The sequence below is a fragment of the Magallana gigas genome, chromosome 7 (assembly GCF_963853765.1).
Source record: "Magallana gigas chromosome 7, xbMagGiga1.1, whole genome shotgun sequence".
Classification (NCBI taxonomy): domain Eukaryota; kingdom Metazoa; phylum Mollusca; class Bivalvia; order Ostreida; family Ostreidae; genus Magallana; species Magallana gigas.
In genome coordinates, this window is record NC_088859.1 from 15,620,819 (window position 1) to 15,641,274 (window position 20,456).

General features: G+C 32.0%; 2 protein-coding genes and 1 pseudogene across 2 annotated transcripts; 1 reads left to right on the forward strand and 2 right to left on the reverse strand.

The window, feature by feature from the left end:
- The first annotated feature begins 2,654 nt into the window (after positions 1 to 2,654).
- LOC105321376 (EF-hand calcium-binding domain-containing protein 1) lies at positions 2,655 to 5,179 on the forward strand. Its single transcript, XM_011419645.4, has 5 exons — positions 2,655 to 2,791; positions 3,099 to 3,314; positions 3,753 to 3,900; positions 4,644 to 4,715; positions 4,932 to 5,179. Exons 1-5 carry the CDS (start codon positions 2,789 to 2,791, stop codon positions 4,973 to 4,975), a joined length of 483 nt encoding a protein of 160 aa, XP_011417947.1. The 5' UTR covers positions 2,655 to 2,788; the 3' UTR covers positions 4,976 to 5,179.
- Positions 5,180 to 6,285: 1,106 nt separating this feature from the next.
- Positions 6,286 to 19,993, reverse strand: LOC109617784 (uncharacterized). The gene is made up of 6 exons (XM_034457620.2): positions 18,753 to 19,993; positions 17,535 to 17,567; positions 12,822 to 13,126; positions 11,694 to 11,915; positions 9,204 to 9,351; positions 6,286 to 7,686 (listed from the first exon to the last, which is right to left on the reverse strand). The coding sequence occupies exons 1-6, from the start codon at positions 19,954 to 19,956 to the stop codon at positions 7,064 to 7,066; spliced, it is 2,535 nt and encodes an 844-aa protein (XP_034313511.2). The 5' UTR covers positions 19,957 to 19,993; the 3' UTR covers positions 6,286 to 7,063.
- Positions 13,414 to 14,536, reverse strand: LOC105341145 (tigger transposable element-derived protein 4-like; annotated as a pseudogene).
- Positions 19,994 to 20,456: the final 463 nt, after the last annotated feature.

The following is a 20,456-nucleotide window of genomic DNA, read 5'->3' on the forward strand; positions in this document are numbered from 1 at the left end:
ATCAATATGCATTACAGTGTACAATACATTATCAAGTAGTAAAATTCTCAAGCAATTTAATTTTCATATAGAGAACAGCTAGCTTTGGTGGCTTAGTAAAATTCAAATTTCAGTAACATATACATGTACAAATTAAGATCGTCCTTTCTTGTTCAATACACGTCTTTACAATCTTAGGTTTGTGTTTCTCATTAAGTTATCTTTTGTTTATAGTTTCTCGACTTTTAAAAAGAATATTTGATAGTTAGTCGTAAGTAAAATGATCTTTATACATTTAAATTTATGCTCCGCCTTTTTAGGAAAGTATGTGCATTTAAACCAGGATTCTTCTTGACGTCCACTTGACTCTTAAAAAAGCTTTCACTCTGCATCAATTGAGCCTTTCCCTAGTACTTCAAACTTGACGCAGACTCTCGTAAATGATTACAAGGACTATATAGTATGGATTACACAATCGAGTTATGTCACAGTATTTCTATTAAAGGTTAGGGACAATTCTCGCTTGAAAATAAAAATTTTGTCAAAGCATTATTACCTTAATCCTAAAAGCGCGATTTAGGTTTTTTAAATCATGTTTAGTTCCCCTGAACCCAAGATGTGAATATTGAATAACCTGTCGTCCGTCTGTCTCCGAACTTTTTACATTTTGGTTTTGTTTCCAAAACTACAGAGCTCAACAAACTACATGCTGAACGAACCTTGTTCGAAAAAGATATCCAAGTTTTCTTCTTACTTGAAGGTGCATTTGGGATAAAGAAATTGTATTTAACTACTACTTAACTTATAAGGTGTCTGTTGGTTTCCGTTTACGACGCAACTTAGAGAGCGATATCAACATTTGATGTTAGATTAAATTGTGTTTATGTCACGACCCCTTGTGTGTGTGTGTGTGTGTGTGTGTGTGTGTGTGTGTGTGTGTGTGTGTGTGTTAAGCACGTTCTCTTAATTGCATTTAAAGGGGCATGGTCACGATTTTGGTCAAATTCAATTTTACTGTTTTTATTATTTACAATGCTTTAGGAATGTATTTCTAATAATCATGTGAAATTTGAGAGTCAGGCGTAGAGTTTTTAGCCAGATACAAGGCTCACAATTCTTTGTCATGTAAACAAGGCTCGTGCCCTGTGTTTGTTTACGTACATGTAGGTTCCATGTACCAGTCTAAAATCTTTTTCAAGCTGATTTGTCTATCTTCTTTTTCATTTTAAGCATAAATAAACAGTTTCTAACGTTTAACAAAATCATTTCAGTTCGAAAACTGGAATTTTCACTTCAACATTCAAAATGTAAACAAAAGCTTTGAACAACTTGTGAAACTGATTATCTTGGTCCGACATCTCGTTCTGAAAAAAAGAATGTATACATGCGAAAAGTTGAAAGATCTAGATAATCAATTATTTATGCGCAATTAAATTAAATATTAAGAGGCAGACTAGAGAACGTTTATTTACGTCATGAGAATAGGAAAAGGAGTAGCAAATCAGAAGTCGAAAAGATTTGCCTCTTATTATATAAGTGTTATATAACTGTTGAATACTTATACGAGATTTTCACAAATTGTAAGTCTTAGAAGGAAGTGCAACAAAGAAGTAACATAATAAAACACCCATGTGGATGTGCATAATGCATATACGATTTTATCTAAAATAATAGATTTATAGCCCAAATGAACAATTCTGTAAATATAAACAATCAAAGAATGGTGATTAAAGTTGATAATACATAATCCCCATGCATACACCCCCTTCCAGATTCAAGATATTAATTTGTGCAAAAATACATTACTTTGCTCGTTATGGGTTAGCCACCCCCCCCCCCCCCCAAAAAAAAAGGTTTAAAGATGCATGGTCACGATTTTGGGCAAAAATTATTTTTCCGATTTTAATGTTTACAATGCTTCAGTAAGGCATTTTTAATTGGCAACCAACATTTTAGTGAGTTATAAGGGAGTTACAGAGTTTGCAATTCTTTGCTATGTAAACAAAGCTTTTGTTTACATTTTGAGTGTTGAAGTAATAATTCCAGTTTTAAACCTAAAATGACTGAGTTAAACGTTAGAAACTGTGTCTTTATGCTGAAAATGAATAAGGAGATAGACAAATCAGCTTGAAAAATCAGCTTTGTAGGGTCCAAAAATGACGTCGCCAGGGTGGGGCGATTATCCTCACCTCACGATCTACTATAAAATATTTTATCTTCAAAAATAATTCTCATAATGCATTAAATTTTTTAGATATAAACTGAAATCTTAGAGAACGAGATTTTAATAATCTTTCCCGATTTGCCACGATTTAATCGCATCCGTAACATTACCTTTGGATCAACCCGCGTATATGCAACCATAAAAACTTTATCCTGCCCAATTTTCCACTTATTTTTTTGCCAGTTTTATCACAAAATCAATATGATAAGAAATGCACGTGTACTATAGTGTTACACTTATTATTTTCCTTTTATCCAAATAAGTTCTTAATTTCATAATTACATGTTCATGTACATGTATTCTGCTACACACACGTAAAGATTCGTTCCACTCCAAAGGGATTGGGGCACTCACGATAAACAAACTTCTTAAACGGGGAAAGGTGAACAGTACAACCATTCACAAGTACATGTTCTTATGTTGATGAAACCGATGATTGGTCACGTATCACTTACGAGGCTGATTTTCGAAAAAGTTCTTGACCACTCTCGTCCAAATCAGATTTGAACCAGGAAGTCGAGAGATGGTATATAACAGCAAACAGTTAATCCTCATACCATAAACGTGTTAACCTTCTCTGGAGACATGGTAGCTATAATTTCTGTCAATTTATTTTTCTATTTAATTTGTTGAATCTTGAATTCTTTGTATTTTATTTTATAGTAAGAGTTATCAACCATTAAGATCATTTACAATTTGAATTAATTTTGCGCGTTGTTTAATTTGATTGCATTTCCAGTACTGTTCTTTTTCTACCTGTAACTTGAATTCGTTTTATCTATTTGCTATCTTTTTACTCAAATCAAATATTACTATATATTGATGGCGCTTTAACCGTCATTTGTTCTTTAAACTAAATTGATTATAAACTCCAATTCTTTATTTTTTTTTTCAGGCCAAATTCCGCTACCTTACCATTCTTCTTTTGATTTGTCTACTGACCATTGATCATTCCGAATCATGGCGGCGCAGGCGTTTCCGGCGGTTTACCAGGAGAGTTGGCCGCGCAATTAGAAGAGTCAGAAGAACGATACAAACGGTGAACACAGCGGTCGGCGTCATCCGGGCGGTTGGAGCTATAGCCGGGGCAGGAAAGCGATCAGCTGACGATGTATGTTTTTAAAAAAAAAATATTTTTTTCGTGGTATGATAGTTAACTGTGACTTTTTTAACAGTCTATAATTAATGTTTTATGAAATTGTTTTAAACATGAAAATTTTATAGTTACTGTAGCTTGCGTATGATAATAGAATTAGATATAATAAATTTTTAAATGAAAAAGGGAGCTTTCTGAAATGCACATGTATAGAAACTGGTGCATATGCACATTCTTTTTATAGCAAAAAGAAATATTAACGTGGTTAAAATACAATTCCGTTTTTACTACGTATGTCGGAAATTCTCTAAACTATGAACCCTACAGAATTGCTTGAATTGTGATGAAACACTAAGTAGGGCAAAATTCTGTCAGTCAGTTGGGAGAGAGCAAACACTTTTTTTTCGTTGAGGCGGGTTAACATGAGTTAAGGTATTTTGCCTTATATTGCAGGTTCTTCCAGAAATAAACGTTTGTGACTTTAGCACCCTGGATTTAGACAAAGACTATGATGTGGATGAAGAAGAACTGATAACTCTCATACAAATGTCAGGATTAGAAGAACTAGAAGATTTGTTTGAAAAACTAGATAAAGATGGAGGCAAGTATTTGTTGGGTTTTTTTTTGGGGGGGGGGGGGTGGTGGATATGTTTGTTTTTTGTTTTGTTTTGTTTATTTATAGAATTTTCTGTTAAAAATTATTCATAAGAACCTGTTTAAGTTGGTTTTTCGGTAACCTCACAGCAAACCAATCTTTTAAAATAACAAAACTATTCCAATTGAAATATAAATCACATAAATCAAATAAATTCTGTTAAGGACAGAAACAGGACGATATTTTAAAAATGCTTTTCGACATGTGATGAATTTTAAACAAAATACTCTTTAATCTTCTTTAAAGTTGGAAAAAGGTTTATTTTTCATCTTGAAACATTATACAATGTAGTTTAAATGGTAGAGTACGATGCATAATATTTGACTGACTATTGCGTCGTTCAAGATTTTTTATATTAGGCTTTAAAAAAAAATCTTAAATATTATAAACAATGATGATTAAAACACTACAATTTTTGTTTTGTAATAGAATTTTTTTTTTTACAAAATACACGTTTTTACTCATACATATTGCTAAATGAAATCAATGATAAAATTGAGTGATTTTGACCTTGTCTTATATTGTAATTATAAGGTTATTTTATGCTTTTGAAAAATAAAATAGATAGATTTGTTTACAATTGTTCGAAACACATCTTTGTTACAATATAAAGTATGGTTTGATTGATAATTATATTCAAAAAATAATGAATGACTTAATAAAAGTATTATCATTATGCTATTGAACAGATAAGAAAATTACACAAGAGGAGTTCGATTCTTCCGACATTATAGATGAAATATGCTCCGAGGATGAAAAAGGTAAGTAAATCCCAATGTCATTCAATGTTTTTAAAAAAATAATTTTGGTCTAAAATACTCATGTTGTGTGCCTAATTCAACAATACTGTATATTCAAAATTAACAACATGTAAACACAACAACACGTTAAAAGATTTCATTTTAAGGAAAACAACTCATGTCATGCAATTACTGTAAGTTCTATGCTACTGGTATTTCTTCATCTATTTCATATAGAAGACAAACAAATAGAAAATGAAGATGCTAAAGGAACAGTATAAAAGAACCATTGTGTTACAAAATATGATATCGACAAACTGCAATAGAACGGACACTTTCTATCATTACTGTGAAAAGAATTATGTAAAAGGGGTTATTCAGTCAAATGAATTTTACTAGATATTTCTGGTTTTACATTTCATTACAATTGAAGACGGGTTGTGGTAAATTCATGGTAGTAAATTAATAAAGAAAAAAAACCCATATTGATATTTAATTATGTTTATTTAATTTGCTAAAAAGTGATTAGGAAATATTATCAAAACTACATATAACTCAAACGCAATATTTATTTTCACTTATCATGTACATGATAGTTTGAATAAAGAATAACACTCCACAAAATAAAAATTATATCATCTCTGTACAATTATTTTAAGATATAGAAATATGCAGGTTATAAAGCGACCACAAAGATACCACTCAGGTACCAAAAGTATGTCAATTTTTTTTTTTCATTTTTACTATATATTTAAATGAAAACCAACATTTTTCAAAGAATCGTTAAAAAATAACCCATTGACCGATTCTAAAAAGACTTTAATCGATAGGATCAGATTTTCTCCAGCTTTTTTTTTGGCATTTATTTAAATATTTTTCCAACTTTCAGTTCTTGAGATTTGATATTCACAATCCTTAGTAAGATTTTTTGGCTCGCATATTGCAAAGGATATATAGTAGAGCACTTAAAAGGGATCTTCGTGTTCTGTTTGAAATATTAAATTTTACAAAAGAGTTGTCAAAAAATAATTTCAATGCATGTCAAAAAGTGCAAAATGAATCTACTAAAAACAATAAAAAAAATTTAAAATCTGACAAAAAATAACAACAAAAACCCTTTTAAATAAAAGTATTGTTTTCAATGATATATATAGGAAAAAAAGAAAAGTTGACTTTTGGTTCGTTAGTGTACGTGTTATGTACAAAATTTGAATATTAAATAACCGTAAATAATTATCATTTAAATCCTAGTACGATAAGATTTAGCTCAGAAATGAATGTTTTGTTTGTACATGTAGTAAGAGTTCGTAGTTTGTGATTAGTATGTGCCTTCTAGAAAAATTGAAGCTACTGTAGCAGAATTCTGAGGACGGCAATACTTTAAAAACATATTGGTTAGTATTTGTATAATGTCATGCAGTAGGTTAATTGATGCAACGAAACTAAATAAATTCAAATATAAAAACATTTTTGTTACAATGAGTTTTAATGAATTTCTGAAGCTAGTTACAATGGAAAGTGAAGCATATGAAATGACAGTCGTCAGTTTTACATAATAACGTATATACAAATCACACGGATTAATTTACTGTCGGTGCTGGTATATAAAAGAACGTTACAGGCAAATAAGATATGCCACCATCTTTTGAAAATGTGTGTAAAAAGTAATGGTCATTCATTGAAATATGACTGAAGTTTATTAGGGAGGTGGGGATTCAACCCCCTGAGACTTTGTGTTATGACCCCTTCCGCGCATTACCTTTTTTGTCTTTTATGAATGTAATGTGTCATGGATATTTCTTTAAAAAAAAGGATAAAATATATTGATTTTAACATTTTACTACATGAAGTAGAATTAAATCATGTTTTTGACACTTGCAATAATATTAATACGTTGTAAAAACAAAATATCATGGTTAAAGTAGACATTTACAAATGAGATAATAAATATAAACAATAAAATTGTTACAGTTTCTTGTAAATAATAACATTACATCCTAATTATCAGTCCGACTGCGTAATGCTCAATTAATAAGTGTTCTGTGTAAGGAATTGATTTAATTATATATTTTCAAAATAATATTTTAAACTGTAGAATATTCAAAGAGCAATAAAATGTAATTTAAATTGATGTCCGTTTTTGGATCACCGTTTACATACATTTTTAGCTAATCACTGCACCCACCGATAACACAATGAATGTCAAATGCATCGCTTATGCAAAGTATCTACAAAACTGTGGTTTTAATTGTTTATGTTCCGACATAATTAAAATATACTAACTGCTTAAAAGAAAAGAGAAAAAAAATGGGAATTGTTTGATTAACGTGCTCTTGCACAGTTAACGTCGAATAGATTCTGCGTTAATGTTATACTTTCTTGACCATGTGCCCGATGTAGACAGCACCCTTTACTGCAGCATCAGATTCCAATGCGATAACACGTTTAGAGTCAAATGATTTACTTACAGCATCCTGAACGATACCACTTTGAGACAAACTTCCAAACAAAAGAATAATTTCCACCTCTGCCAAGTCGACTGCAAATTTTGTTTTGATATGTTCTATTACCCCTTTAGTAACTTTGTCACCAAATTCAAAAAAATCCTCCTTGTTCCATTTAAGTACGCTATTAGATAATTTCACTTTTTCTGAATATTTAGACATACTAATAGCATTCTTTAGAGATGTCTTTGTACCCCCTTTAGGATAATTAATCATTGAAAGAGGAATATACATATTAATTGTACTTCTACAGGTACTTTTATCTAATTTTGAGTATTTTTTTAAAAAAGCATCTGCAAGTTCCCCAAAATCTCTTCGGTGTTTAGATTTATATATAAGCATTTGCTCCTGACCCATGATTTCTGTAAGGCAGTTTTCAAACTCATCAAAAACCGATTGCAATCCCCATGGCACAGTGCTTATTTTTAAAACTTCATTTGATAATCCCTTTTCACCCTTTTGGTTTATAGTTACAGTTGAAATTTCTTCTGAAAAAAAAATTAAACCAAAAATTTAGTGCATATTAGCGCACGCAAAGTATCACACATATAGTTACATGTGAGAAAGCGAGTGAAAAAGAGAAAACGCCTAGGTAGAACGATTTTAAATAATAACATTTTAATCTGCTTGTAAGGTTTCTACAAAAGTCCATTAAGCTCATTTTTGTAGGTAAAATATGATCACAATATAACTCAAAATTTTTGCAAGAAAACGCGTTAGTTTTGCGAATTTAGGAAAACCTTTACAATTAAACGCGTAACTTTCGCAAAATAACGCAAAACTTTCGCAAAAAATGCAAAACTGTAATATAGATATACACATAGTGTAGTTTTAATTAAAAAGGAACCATTAAAGAGGGCAGTAAGTGGATATGAATACATCTATTAATAAATAAGTATTTTTTTCTGTTTTACGTTGATTAATAAATTTAGATATGTAAATCAAATTATCTTTTTTATATATAAATCAAATTTGATAAAACTACAAACGAGTATTAAAATCATGTTAAATATATTTAAAGTAAATAAAAATGTAGAGCATCCTTTCCGAATTTTTTGCCAACTCTTGTGTTCGAAGACAATTTCTATTCTTCAGAAATAAGTTTAAATGCCATACAATACTTAAATGTTATAAATTTAGAGGATAAATTAACGTTTTCTAAATTCGAACAATAACAAGAAAATTTGTTTAAAAATGTGAAAATTGAATTTTTTTTAAAATTCTCAACTTGTTTTATTTCTTTGAAATAAAAACGCCAATCTAGACGTAAATTTATGCCGCGGCGATATCACATACATGTATTTACACATGTATATTATTGTTACAATGATATTTCATGAAATTTTTAATTCAAATTAATTGATTCTACAAACTGTGATACTTTAAAGTGATACTGAAAGTGCTTAATTTTCGGTATATAGATTTCATTCGCAATTTTTTTTTTTTGCTACTCAAATGAGCTCAATGAGCTTCACGGGCTGTCGTACTCTTCAGAAACCGGTTTAATAAATATGAATAAGTATATTGTTTTTACTAAAACATTCATGAAATATGCTATAAAAATGTTTTATTTATGAAATATAACTTTTATCAGCGAGAAATGTTGGACAAGAATAGTTTTTTTCTCCAAAAGGCATATAATAAAGAATCATGTTAAATGTATAATGCAGCATAGCAAAAATATCATCCGTCTTTGATAATCAAAACACATTTTCATATGAAGAATTTTCGTAAAAATGTGTTGGGAACGTTTTCATAATAATATGGGAAATAAAAAAGATAATAATATTATATTATACAACAAACCTTTATAAATTGATTCTAACTATACACAAAATGATTCGTTACTAGTGTTAGGGTTTTAAACAGTAATTAAAACGTTCTGGTAATTTTTAGAGAGAGAGAGAGAGAGAGAGAGAGAGAGAGAGAGGCGTTATACATATAACTTATGAGATTTAATTAAAAACTCATAATTATTCCATTTGAAATTCGGTGAAATAAATACCTCCAAAAGAGACCACCAGGTATTTTTTACCGACGCCGACTTCTTCTTCTATGTTGTAACATGAACGTTCAGCTACTAAGCATTGGTAGTAAAAGAACAGTGCTTCTGTTTCCAACACAACTAAAAGTGGGGAACGGGGAATACCACTCTGGAAATAAATAATATTTGTCTACGATACAGTGATGAACTATGAGCATATCACAATTACACAATGTATTGTTTGCCTTTACTTTGACACAGTAAGATTGTTACTTGATGTGGACTACTCATTTCGTTCAAACAGACCGTTGTAATTATTCATGTTATCCCACAAACAGTGAAGTTGAACTCAATAAAACTATCAGAAAGAGATATATTATATAAATAGTGCCTGTTTGGGAGGGTAACAGTTGAAATTGACACCCCGAGAAAACCATTGTCAACCGACGCGAAGCGGAGGTTGACAATGGTTTTCGAGGGGTGTCAATTTCAACTGTTATCCTCCCAAACAGGCACTATTTATTTTGTTATACTGAATGTCTTTTTTAAAAATTTTTAAGAGAATTTTCGCGCATGTAACATTTTTTAATGTTACCCGTTGCCAAGTGCGTTGCTAACGCTGAGGGTAATAGTAAATATTATTAACTGCGTCTTAACCAATCAGATTTCAGTATTTAACATGAAAGTATAACAAAGCTTAATGTCACCACTATGGAAGTTTGATAAATTAAAATACAGATGTTGTTTACGTAAGGTTTACGTTGTTTAATTTACTTTGTTATAAAGTTTAATATAATGAGTAAATTTTGTCTAACACTTCAGGATGTTGTTTACTTTGGGTTTAAAGCTGAACACCGCTCGTAAATAGGCACTGTCCGCCATATTTCTCTTTAATCACTGCTGTCCCTACAACCCTTATATAAGGGACAGACCTCTAAACAGTTCAAAGTACTTCGCTGTAGAGGTCTCACCTGTGTGGACGTACATTTTGCCTCGCCGTGTTACCCGGTCGCGATGAAATTATCAAATTTTACGCACTTTTTGAAGCCAGAAGAATACTAACATCAAATAAATTGGTCAATGCATTATTTACGAACAGAAAATGAACATAAGATAAGAAAAAAAAGCATAAAATCTAAAGACCACGAAAGGAATACTACATGTCGGCCACGAAGTTCAGGTGTGCAATCGGGTGTAACGAAATCGAAGGGCTTATATACCAGGTATCTGTGTGACGGTGCCTATTTACGAGCGGTGTTCAGCTTTAAGTTGGAAAACTGTTTGTTAAAACAATCTATCTCATGAGTATAATTTAATCTTAACACACTAAAAGCGAATTTATTGATCAAGAACTAGTTTAGGTTTTAATTCGGTTTTGCAAACGTTTCATTTATTTGCAAACCTGGTTTTGAACTAGTTTATTGGCTTTAAACTGAAACAAGTTTCCAAGAAACCTAAAACCACCTCCGAGTTCGGTTTCGGGGGTTTTAAATCCTTTCAAGATGGCAGAAAGACAAGTATTCGAAAGAGAGTTGATACTCAAGTGTGGCACATGTGTCAAAGAATAAACTCAGCGAAGCATATGGGTATCGTCCCAACGTTAAACATAATTTTTATGTGTTTCAAAGGATCTATGATAGTAAATTTAATGCTGACCAGAATAATAATGTGAAAAAGGGCGATTCCATGAATACAAACACTGAGAATTCCTTTTTGCAATTTACAACAGGCAAACGGAAAACTTTCAAAGTGGTTTATTGAAAAAAGAAGAATTCATTGAAAGATCTGCTCATAACATTTTATTTTAGTAAGATTGCAATGCACGTAATAAGTTCGCCTGTCTATTTCATTGCTGGCCACTCAATTACGGCTCTTTGAAATCAACAAGATTTGTCTGGCTTTTGAGCCAAGACCACGTAATTAGTGCATATTTCACTTGAAACCAGTGTCATTTTTATCTTGTTTCAAACGTCTTGAGTGACCCAAATGATCTCTATTGATATACGTGTAGAAAAATGAATATTAATAGTTTTTTCATAGCAGCATTCACTTTTCCATAGTATTGATAGGGTGTTAAAAGCCAATTTTCCAATGGGTTCGCAGAATACCCTAATATGTGGGTTTTGCCAGGAAAAAAACTGTCTGCACTGTTTACTAGAGAATAAAGACTTTAATGCAAATGCAGATGAGTTCAAAAACTATCTTCTACAAATTCCAAGAACAAATCCAGTATGCGAGTGCAATGGCAGCCATTTTTCTAAACTAACTGTCCATTTAGTGCTAAACCTTCAAACCACCCAACTGGTTTCAAACAGATATGAAACTATTATCAAACCATAAATCTTAACTCAAACAAGTTTTTTTTATCAATAAATTCGTCCTAAATATGATTATTATGGGCTTTTCAATAAGGCTTTAAGCTGATGTTAGTAATTTTTTTTAAATTGACTTAAATTGCTGTACCTTTTTGTATTAAAATTTATTTATGATAATAAAAGTAGGTATGAATACCTTCACTGCTGCCTCTTTAATGAATTCCTGCATATTCTCATTAAAATGCGTTGGCACAATAATAACATATTTCCCATCATGCACATGTGACGCACATGTTTCCCATCTGCTGAGAAGTTTCACAAAATCATCAAAAAGAAACTTTAATGACAATTCTAAAACATCCGTGACTTTTATATCTTTACCACTTTCATTCTTTAGTTTGGTCTGTTGTGTAATTGTCTAAAAAAATAAAAGAAAACACGTAAAACTCATATGCTAATTCATGTTTTTCGTGAAAATCGGTTAAATATAGTTATTACAATTGTCTACGTTATTCAAACAATGTTAGAGTATGTTCACTTATCACCTATTGAGTTATAAGAGTAACTTCTATGAATTTATAATAACAATATGGTTTGTGAACATCCCAATCCAGATGTACTTTTATAGACGTACTTTTACAAACCTAATTCATTATATTAAAAGGTACTATATTGTATATATGAATGATATTCATAATATATCTTTTATAATAATTAATAAGGTTTGTCATTTTATGATTTTTTGACGTGTTTTGAAATAAGGCATTGAATTTTACTTAAAAAATTATGCAAAGGATAAAGGAATATTTACATTGTGTGACAAAACTACAAGTAAATTTTTGTTTTTATATTTCAATAATTCCGTTACTGGCGCATTGCTTACAAAGGTCATGTTTTAAGCAGCACAGCTAGGTCGCTTATCACCGCGTGTTAATACACAGTCTGTATTACTTGAATAATTGATATGTTTTAAATGACATGTACACTGTTCGGACATCAGCGGTGTTTGCATGATAAAAATTATGCAAATGTATCGATATTAGTTGTACATGAAATGAATAAAAAAAATAATGTAACTATAAGTAACAAAGAATCATTGTTAAATCTTAATGGTGTCGATCATTACAGTTAATCAAATATATCATGATTCGTTATTCCTTAATAAAGCTTTCGTCTGAAATATATGACATTTTTCATATGAATAACAAGTGTTTGAATAACTTGAATTTTTAACATTTTTAATAAAACCAATGCAATGCAAGTTTTTACACGTCTTAACGCCATACATACTGGTAAATAGACGATTTAAAACAAAGGTACGAACCAAATGCATAGAGGATTCAAAAGCTGTTGTTATTCTTTGAAAGAAAAAGATATCTTTCTTTTCATCATCTTTTGCGTCATCATATTGTTCCTCTGCCTCGTATCCAAATGCCCGAAATGACTTGTCCTGATTCAAAAGTAAAGAAGCAGGCACAACATTTACATATCTTTGATTATTCGTCTGCCAATTCGTAGTTTTAACGTCAAACCAGTTCCCCCAAAATGAGAATGCGGAGGACCATGAAGATGTCCTGATATCAAAAGCTGCTGCGATTATTTTAAAGTCGTCGGTGTTTCTGTGGTGATCTGCAGTTAAAAACAGTGTCAACTTTCAATTCATTGATAAATCTTTCAATAAATGTAAGTACAGTCAAACTTGTATTAAACAGTCACCTTTGGGAGTCACACAAAGTGACCTCTTAACAGAGATGACCTTTGAATAGAGACTTAGGAATTTGCCATCATCAGTTACCTTATCTAAACAAATATTATTTTTTTTTATACTTGCAATTTTTTATATACTTGCAATTTAGCATACTGATCTAAATAAAGAATAAAGCTATTGTTTGGATTTCAATAGCATTTATTATACATGCATTTACAAATTACAAAACAAAGAATTGTGCAGGCAATTTTTTATTTATTTTTATTTTTGAAAAAGTCGCTGATTTTGGTCTGCACTCCTGACTTGCAGTTGATGTATTCCTCTGTTATCATATCATCAATAACTGTAAGTTTATCTAAAATTTGAGCATGGCCATGAACTTTTGAATAAAGTTTCATTTCTGCCAAATTCTTGCAGAACTTCTCCCGACAATTAACAGACTCACACTCCTCACTCTCTTCTCCCTCATAATCCTCATCTTCCTTCTCATTCATTTCTTCAATTATCTCTGAAGCTGGCTTGTCCCAGTCCCATTCTTGATTGTCACATGTTTCCATATCCGCGTCCATCTTGACTAACTCTCGGAATTCACAACCGAAAAGTTCCCTTGACAGCTGTAGGACAGCAAGTGGGACATCATCATCTTCATCATCATCACCCCCATCATTCACATCTACTTCAGTTGTTGGAAGGTTCTTATTTTGCATATCAACAAAACCACATTTTTTAAAACACTTCACAATTGTGGACGTTTCAACTTCTTTCCACATCTGTCAATCCAGTAGATTGCTTCCAGCAGAGAAATATTTTTCAGGATTTCTGATCCACATTTGGAGTTGTGATCCATTTCACGAACCATTTTCTTAAGTTGGCGATTTCTAAATTTCAGTTTGAGGGTTTGAATAATTCCTTGGTCCATTGGCTGTAATTTTGATGTAGTGTATGCTGGGAAAAACTGAAGTTTAATGTTAGACAGATTTATTTTCATTTATGATGGTGCATTGTCAAGAAAAAGTAAAATTTTCCTTTTCTGGCGGACCATTTTTCTGTTGACTGACTTTAACCACTCTTCCATGATGTAGGAAGTCATCCACGCTTTTTAATTCAACTTGTAGACAACTGGTAGTGCACTTGGGTCCACCCTATTAAAGCATCTTGGCTTTTGACTCTTTCCTATGACTAGAGGAGAGAGTTTTTCACCCATCATGCTGGCACATAGGGCTACGGTGATCCTTTCCTTTGACCGTTTTCCTCCAGCACAGTCTTGTCCCTTAACATGAAATGTTTGTCTTGTTGTAGCTCTATCAAAATGAAAAAAAAATGTTATGTTCTATACATCAATTCTTTTTATGAATTATCAAAAAAAAAACCAAAAAAACCCCAAGTACCTGAAGAAAAAGGCCCGTCTCGTTCATATTGAAGATATTCTCGGGTTCGTATTCCTTGATAAGATCTGGAATCCTTTCCAACCAAGATTGCACAAGGCTATTGTCAACATCCCCCCGCTCACCACTCTGGGTACCAAACACAACGTTATGTCGCTTGGTAAATGAAGCCAACCATCCATTTGAAGCTTTAAAATTATGATTTCCGAGATCTTTGGCAAATCTAAGTGCCTTCATTTTCAGGAGTGGCCCTGTTACATTTATACGTCTACCAACGGCATCTTGAAACCATTTCCAACAAAGGTCATTTATATCTTCATTACCAGTCTTCTGGCGCTTTCTTTTACGGTCAGTGGGTGCATTATTCTCAATATCATTAATAATTTCGGTCTTTCTTTTTAATATGTTCGTCATTTTCGTCTTCCCAACATTAAACTTCAGCGCAACAGCACGAGCACTAAATCCCGATTCCATTAATTTGATAGCTTCATGCCGCTCATTGAGAGTTAAAACCTTCCTTGTCGCCGACATTCTCGCAATATTAACACCAGCTATTTCTATGACTTTATATAGAAAACAAACACTGTAAATACATGTACAATTCAATCGTTTATTTCTTAACCAACCGTATCTGAACTCAAAATCATATTAAATCGATCGATTTTCTCTAGCCTCGTCTCGGTCATTTATTACATCTATATCATCAGTTAACATATAAAAACAAACACTGCAAATTGTAAGAATTCTACCGTAGAAAGTCTTCCCGTCTGTACTTGTTATATTGACAACGTCAAAAGTCCGGTAAAAAGCTTCACAAGTTTATTTGGATCGTATAGTGGTATCAAAGCTGGTCTAATTCCGTTCTCATTCAGTTCTGATTTACTAACAATTTGACATGCATATATATACCCTTTCGGCTGGGACAGACAGTTTCACTTACTCATGACCACCTGCGCTGGTCATGAGTGTAGATTTAGTGATCAAATTCCTAAACAATATTTTAGTTCCAAATACAGTATCAAAACTGTCAAACTGTCCATCACAGCGTCGGGGGATGCGGGCTTACAATCTCCCGCATCAGTACAAAACATGAGTATAGGTTAAAAGGTTAACAGAAAACATGTACTTTGTGACAAGCTTGCAATATCAGGACTCCATAGAGTCTGTAAATATAATATGACAAATATAGCATTACTGTCCCAAACCTGGACGTGTGAGATCATGCTGCTGCGCAATTAATTTCCAAAATATAATTTCCCAAGGACTTTCCAAAATAGTGATTGACATATTAATAACTGCGCAGTTTGCATATACAGCTTACATGTTCATTTCATAGTACCTATCAAGGTCACCTTATAGTCATCTGTTTACAAAATATATGTTTAAACAATTTAATTGTTTGTCCCTATCTGAACTGCCAATTATATAATTACGACAATCGATTTGGCTTCTCTCACCTCCGGTTTAATTATTGTGTACATTGGTTACCTGACATTCGGAAGCCATGTTTAAATCCCCGAATGTAAATCACGTGACCGACCAAAATAGCCGCCTAATGTATGTCGAAAGTACAGTTTCGGATCAAAATACGATGGCCGCTGACCGCGTTAGACAGGTGACCGCTCTTAAGGGGGCAATCATAAAATGACCGCATACGAAAGGTGACTGCTTAATAGGGGTGACCGCGTTTGGCAGTTTTGACTGTATTGCTTGATTTTTTTAAATTTGATTTCATATTTACATTAAGGATTACGTCTACTCAGGGGCTAGCCCTACTCTATTTTTCACTTTCAAATAACTATAACTAGGTCAATGACCTACTTTTTATGCTAGTGACCTCAGAATGTTTAATGAAATATTTGTCAAAATTCTCCATCCTTTACAAGGTTTCCTTTGTTTCATAATTATAAGAAAAATGTAAATATTTTGATTCCCCATTGTGGCAGCACCTTTGAATCTACACTGATTGAGAGTGATTCAATACAATTTTCAATTCTCGTAGGCAATTGAGTTTTAAAAAAAAAAAAATTTACATGCTATTGTATTAATTCGATCTATATGCCCAAGCCCTTCTGGATCATGATCACTAAGGATGCTTCAACACAGGTGTTACCTTTTCTGGCTAATTGGTTGCGGTAAAATAGACTTTTGGGGGAAAATGTTTCTAAATGTAAATCTTCCCATTTTGAATTTGTTCCTCTATCGTTGCCAATCCTACTCCCGGGATCATGATTTGAACAAACTTGAGTCTACACTACCTAAGTATGCTTTCACACAAATTTCAGAATCTCTGGCTGAAGAGTTTCTCTATTTATTCCTATGTAAAAATTCAAGCCCCAATGTGGTCTAACTCAGCCCTAATGAATCATGATCTGAACAAAAAGAAATCTACGTTGCCGTAGGAACTTGTCACACCGGAAAAGATTTTTGTTAAAATGCCAATCATGATGCTACACGGGAAGTTTGAAATTAATTTGCAAAATCATAGGAAAAAAGTGTGGAAAACAATGAGGAGACAGACAGACTGGGTCACAAGTAGAGAACAGAAAAAATAGCTTACAACAATTATCAAGGTGGACAAAAACCATAAGCTGTTTAACTAGGGTTGATGCATCCTGAGAGAATAATGTAATGCATACGTTGAATTGTGATTTTTTTGCAATTGCCAAACTGCTCTTCCATTTGTAAGATGCCTGTCCTGTAAAGTCTTGTTAAGGGGTTGCTGTCATGAGGGATATTTTCTGTTAAACTAATAAAGGCTCACCTTTATATTTTAATTGCTATGAATTTGTTCCTTAATTAGATTGAACCGTGATGGGGATCATTGAAATTGAAACGTCAAATTATTGTGAAAAAATTGCGTTTTGAACAAAAACATAATATAATTTGTAATTTTTAATATTTCTATATAAGCAAAATAAATGTAAAAAGGCTGAATGCATACCGATTGATATCCCTTGCAAAATGCGGATAGAATCTATAAAACAAAATATCTGTTGTATTTGTTATAACAAATTTTAATTTATCTACATTTACATATTTGATTCGTAATAACAAATGTAACTTTTGATTAAAAATTGTTAAAGCCAGAGTTATTGCTATATGTTTAATTTATTGAAATATTATAACAGCAATATTGTCCAAATGAGCTTTAATGCAAAATATGAGAAATTTGGGGATTTTGGAAAAATTAAGGAACAGAAGACTTGATGATCTAATGAAAGATTTTCCAACAAAGAGACCACTATTTAGTGCTCATCACTTTATTTTTCCATGATCATTTAATTTTGATAAAGAAAAACATTTCTGACAACTTTGAATTTTTAACTGAAATAGATATTAAGTTCGCCGAGAATGAATTCAATCTGCTCTAGCATAGACTTTTTTTGACTGATTTTAAAAGTTATTGTAACGAATAAATAAAAATAAGAATTATTTTCACATTCTAAGATTTCAATTCGCAATCACTAGTTTATGAAATTAAATTATAGCGTATTTTTTTTATCCAGTTTGTGATAATAACTTTTCATAATGAGAGAACAAATTACGATTAAAAATTTCATGAATTTTTTTCAGGGAGCGCAATCTGTGAAAACAAACAAATATAAAGTTATAACAAGTATAACATTGTAATTACAATTTCCAATCCGATATAGCGAGTTCAAATATCTAGACAACAACAATGGAGAAAGCGAGACTGACATCGCCAAAAGATGCCATTACGTGAACATTCATAATGAATGCTAAAGTACATCGTTTAATCTGGCATTGCCTACTAAGAAACCGATAATTACTGTTCATTGTTTATAATGATCAACCAATACTCTTAAGTTTATTGGGCATTTACAGGTAATTATTGATTTTTTTTTACAAACCTACTTTAATCTTTTTTTTTCTCAATAAACCCTTGAAAAACAGAAAATTACTTGATAAACGTATTAAAAAAGCCTTTAAACATTTTATTTGATTCAAAAAGCAACTGATTTGAAAATAATAAGAACTACTCCGAACAATATATACATTAAATATTGAAATATTAATGTTTTGACACATGAAATCCCTTGTCCATTTCTTCAGTTTAAAAAGATGAAATGTTTTGCCGGTATACACTGGTATATATTTACAGCAAGCAATAGATTATAGCAAACAAAGAATCAATTACCTTTTTTCCTTTGAACCCTTTCATTCTCTAAGACATTGTAATGACTTTCAATTTGTGTTAGGAAGTTATTATTCTCCATTATGTACTCAAAATCACCTAGTTTTGTCAAACTGTGAAATCTGTTTAAACCATCAGCCAATTTCCACGTTAGTGCCGATATCTTCATTTGATTTCCTTTCTCTCTAATGTTTTTCAACTGATCATATATTTGTAGTTTAATTTTTTCCTTTGTTATAAAACTTTGTTTTCTAATTTCCCTCTCCATAACAGGACATGCAATGTTCTCAGTCTTTTCGAGAATTGCATTGAAATTTTCAAGCACATTTAATGTAGAAGTCAATTCCGATGCTTTCTTTTCGTGTGCATTTCGTAATGAATCCCAAAACATTGATTGTAAGGAGTCTAGTCGTTGTTTTATATCTTCTATGTTTTTTGTAACATTGCTCAAAATTTCATCCGTTTTCTTATTGAGTTCAGTAATGTTTTTCTTTGTGTCTTGAATAGTAAAAGTGGTCAAATCCCTCATCTGTTTTGTTTCTCTAATGAAACCTTTGGAGGAATTCTCTAAATCACGATCGGCAATTTCATCCAATGATAGAACAGTATCGCATTGCTTGTGTATTGTCGTCAAGCAGAAAATGCAACCCACTTTTCCATGATCAAAGCAATAAACTTCTATTGGTTTGTCAATATGAACACTACAATTTTCGGGCTCTGTGATTTCAATGTTAGCATTTTGTGAGTTTAATTCAACTATTGTGTGTAATTCAAATGCTTTTACTCTTTTGTGTATAAACTTGCAACAAGTCTCACCTAAATTTTCCCTACATTGTTTACACCGAAGTTTTGCCCTAATTTGCTCACCGTTTTGTATGCAAGAGTCACATATAAATGCACGCTCGGAAATGCTCTTTTCTTTATACGAATCCTGAATGGCCAGAAGCTGGTGGTTTATCGGCAATTGTTCCGCCCATTCTTTGGCTGAGATGTTTTGAACTGGCGGAGTGTTGACACTTCGACACACTGGACAATCGAATGATATCTTCCTATGGATTATAACACAGTCCGATAATGATGAATCAATAAATGATTGTATACACAACTCACAAAACGTATGCAGGCAAGGTAGATATTTTGGATTTCTCAATTTTTCCAAACAAATTGGGCAATCAAAAACACTTCCTTTATTACCCGACAAGGCCATCTCTACACTACCTACTTATGACGACCAATCATATTATTGCCGATTAGTCTCAGTAATGTTTTTTACGAAAGCCTTTATGCTGCAAACTTGAAATAATTTTCCACACTGCTCTCGTTTATTTTTTGTTACTTATTCAAACGACCACTTGATAATTCATAGTAAGAAATTTTGTTATCAGTATGTAACCTTTTATCAGTAAGTCGGCAAAATATTGTAACATATCATACATGTCCCTTTATATAAAACTAGACTTTGACCCGTGCGTGCAAGGGTTGACATTGCATATCGGACATGTACATTTCCGAATTAGATACATTCACAGGGGCCAATCCCGTTTTAACATTAATTTCAATGTAACCATTCATTATTAATGCCTCACATATACCCGTAATGTAACAAAAAAATGCAGCATCGCCCCGTAACGATTTTGGAGAAAATCAATGAAGAAGCATTGAAAATAACAGTCAAATTAATCATAATAAACCATTTTGAGACTGACT

Bases quoted from the DNA above. Each gene is read 5' to 3' on its own strand.
- LOC105321376 (XM_011419645.4), top strand. The intron at 3,315-3,752 runs GTATGTTTTTAA...CTTATATTGCAG, and splicing joins GAAAGCGATCAGCTGACGAT to GTTCTTCCAGAAATAAACGT. The intron at 4,716-4,931 runs GTAAGTAAATCC...TATTTCATATAG, and splicing joins ATGCTCCGAGGATGAAAAAG to AAGACAAACAAATAGAAAAT.
- LOC109617784 (XM_034457620.2), bottom strand. From the start codon at position 19,956: ATGGCCTTGTCGGGTAATAAAGGAAGTGTTTTTGATTGCCCAATTTGT. The intron at 17,568-18,752 runs GTAATTGATTCT...TTTGTTTTATAG, and splicing joins AAGGGTTCAAAGGAAAAAAG to ATTCTATCCGCATTTTGCAA. The intron at 9,352-11,693 runs GTATTCATACCT...ATTTATTTCCAG, and splicing joins TTAAAGAGGCAGCAGTGAAG to AGTGGTATTCCCCGTTCCCC.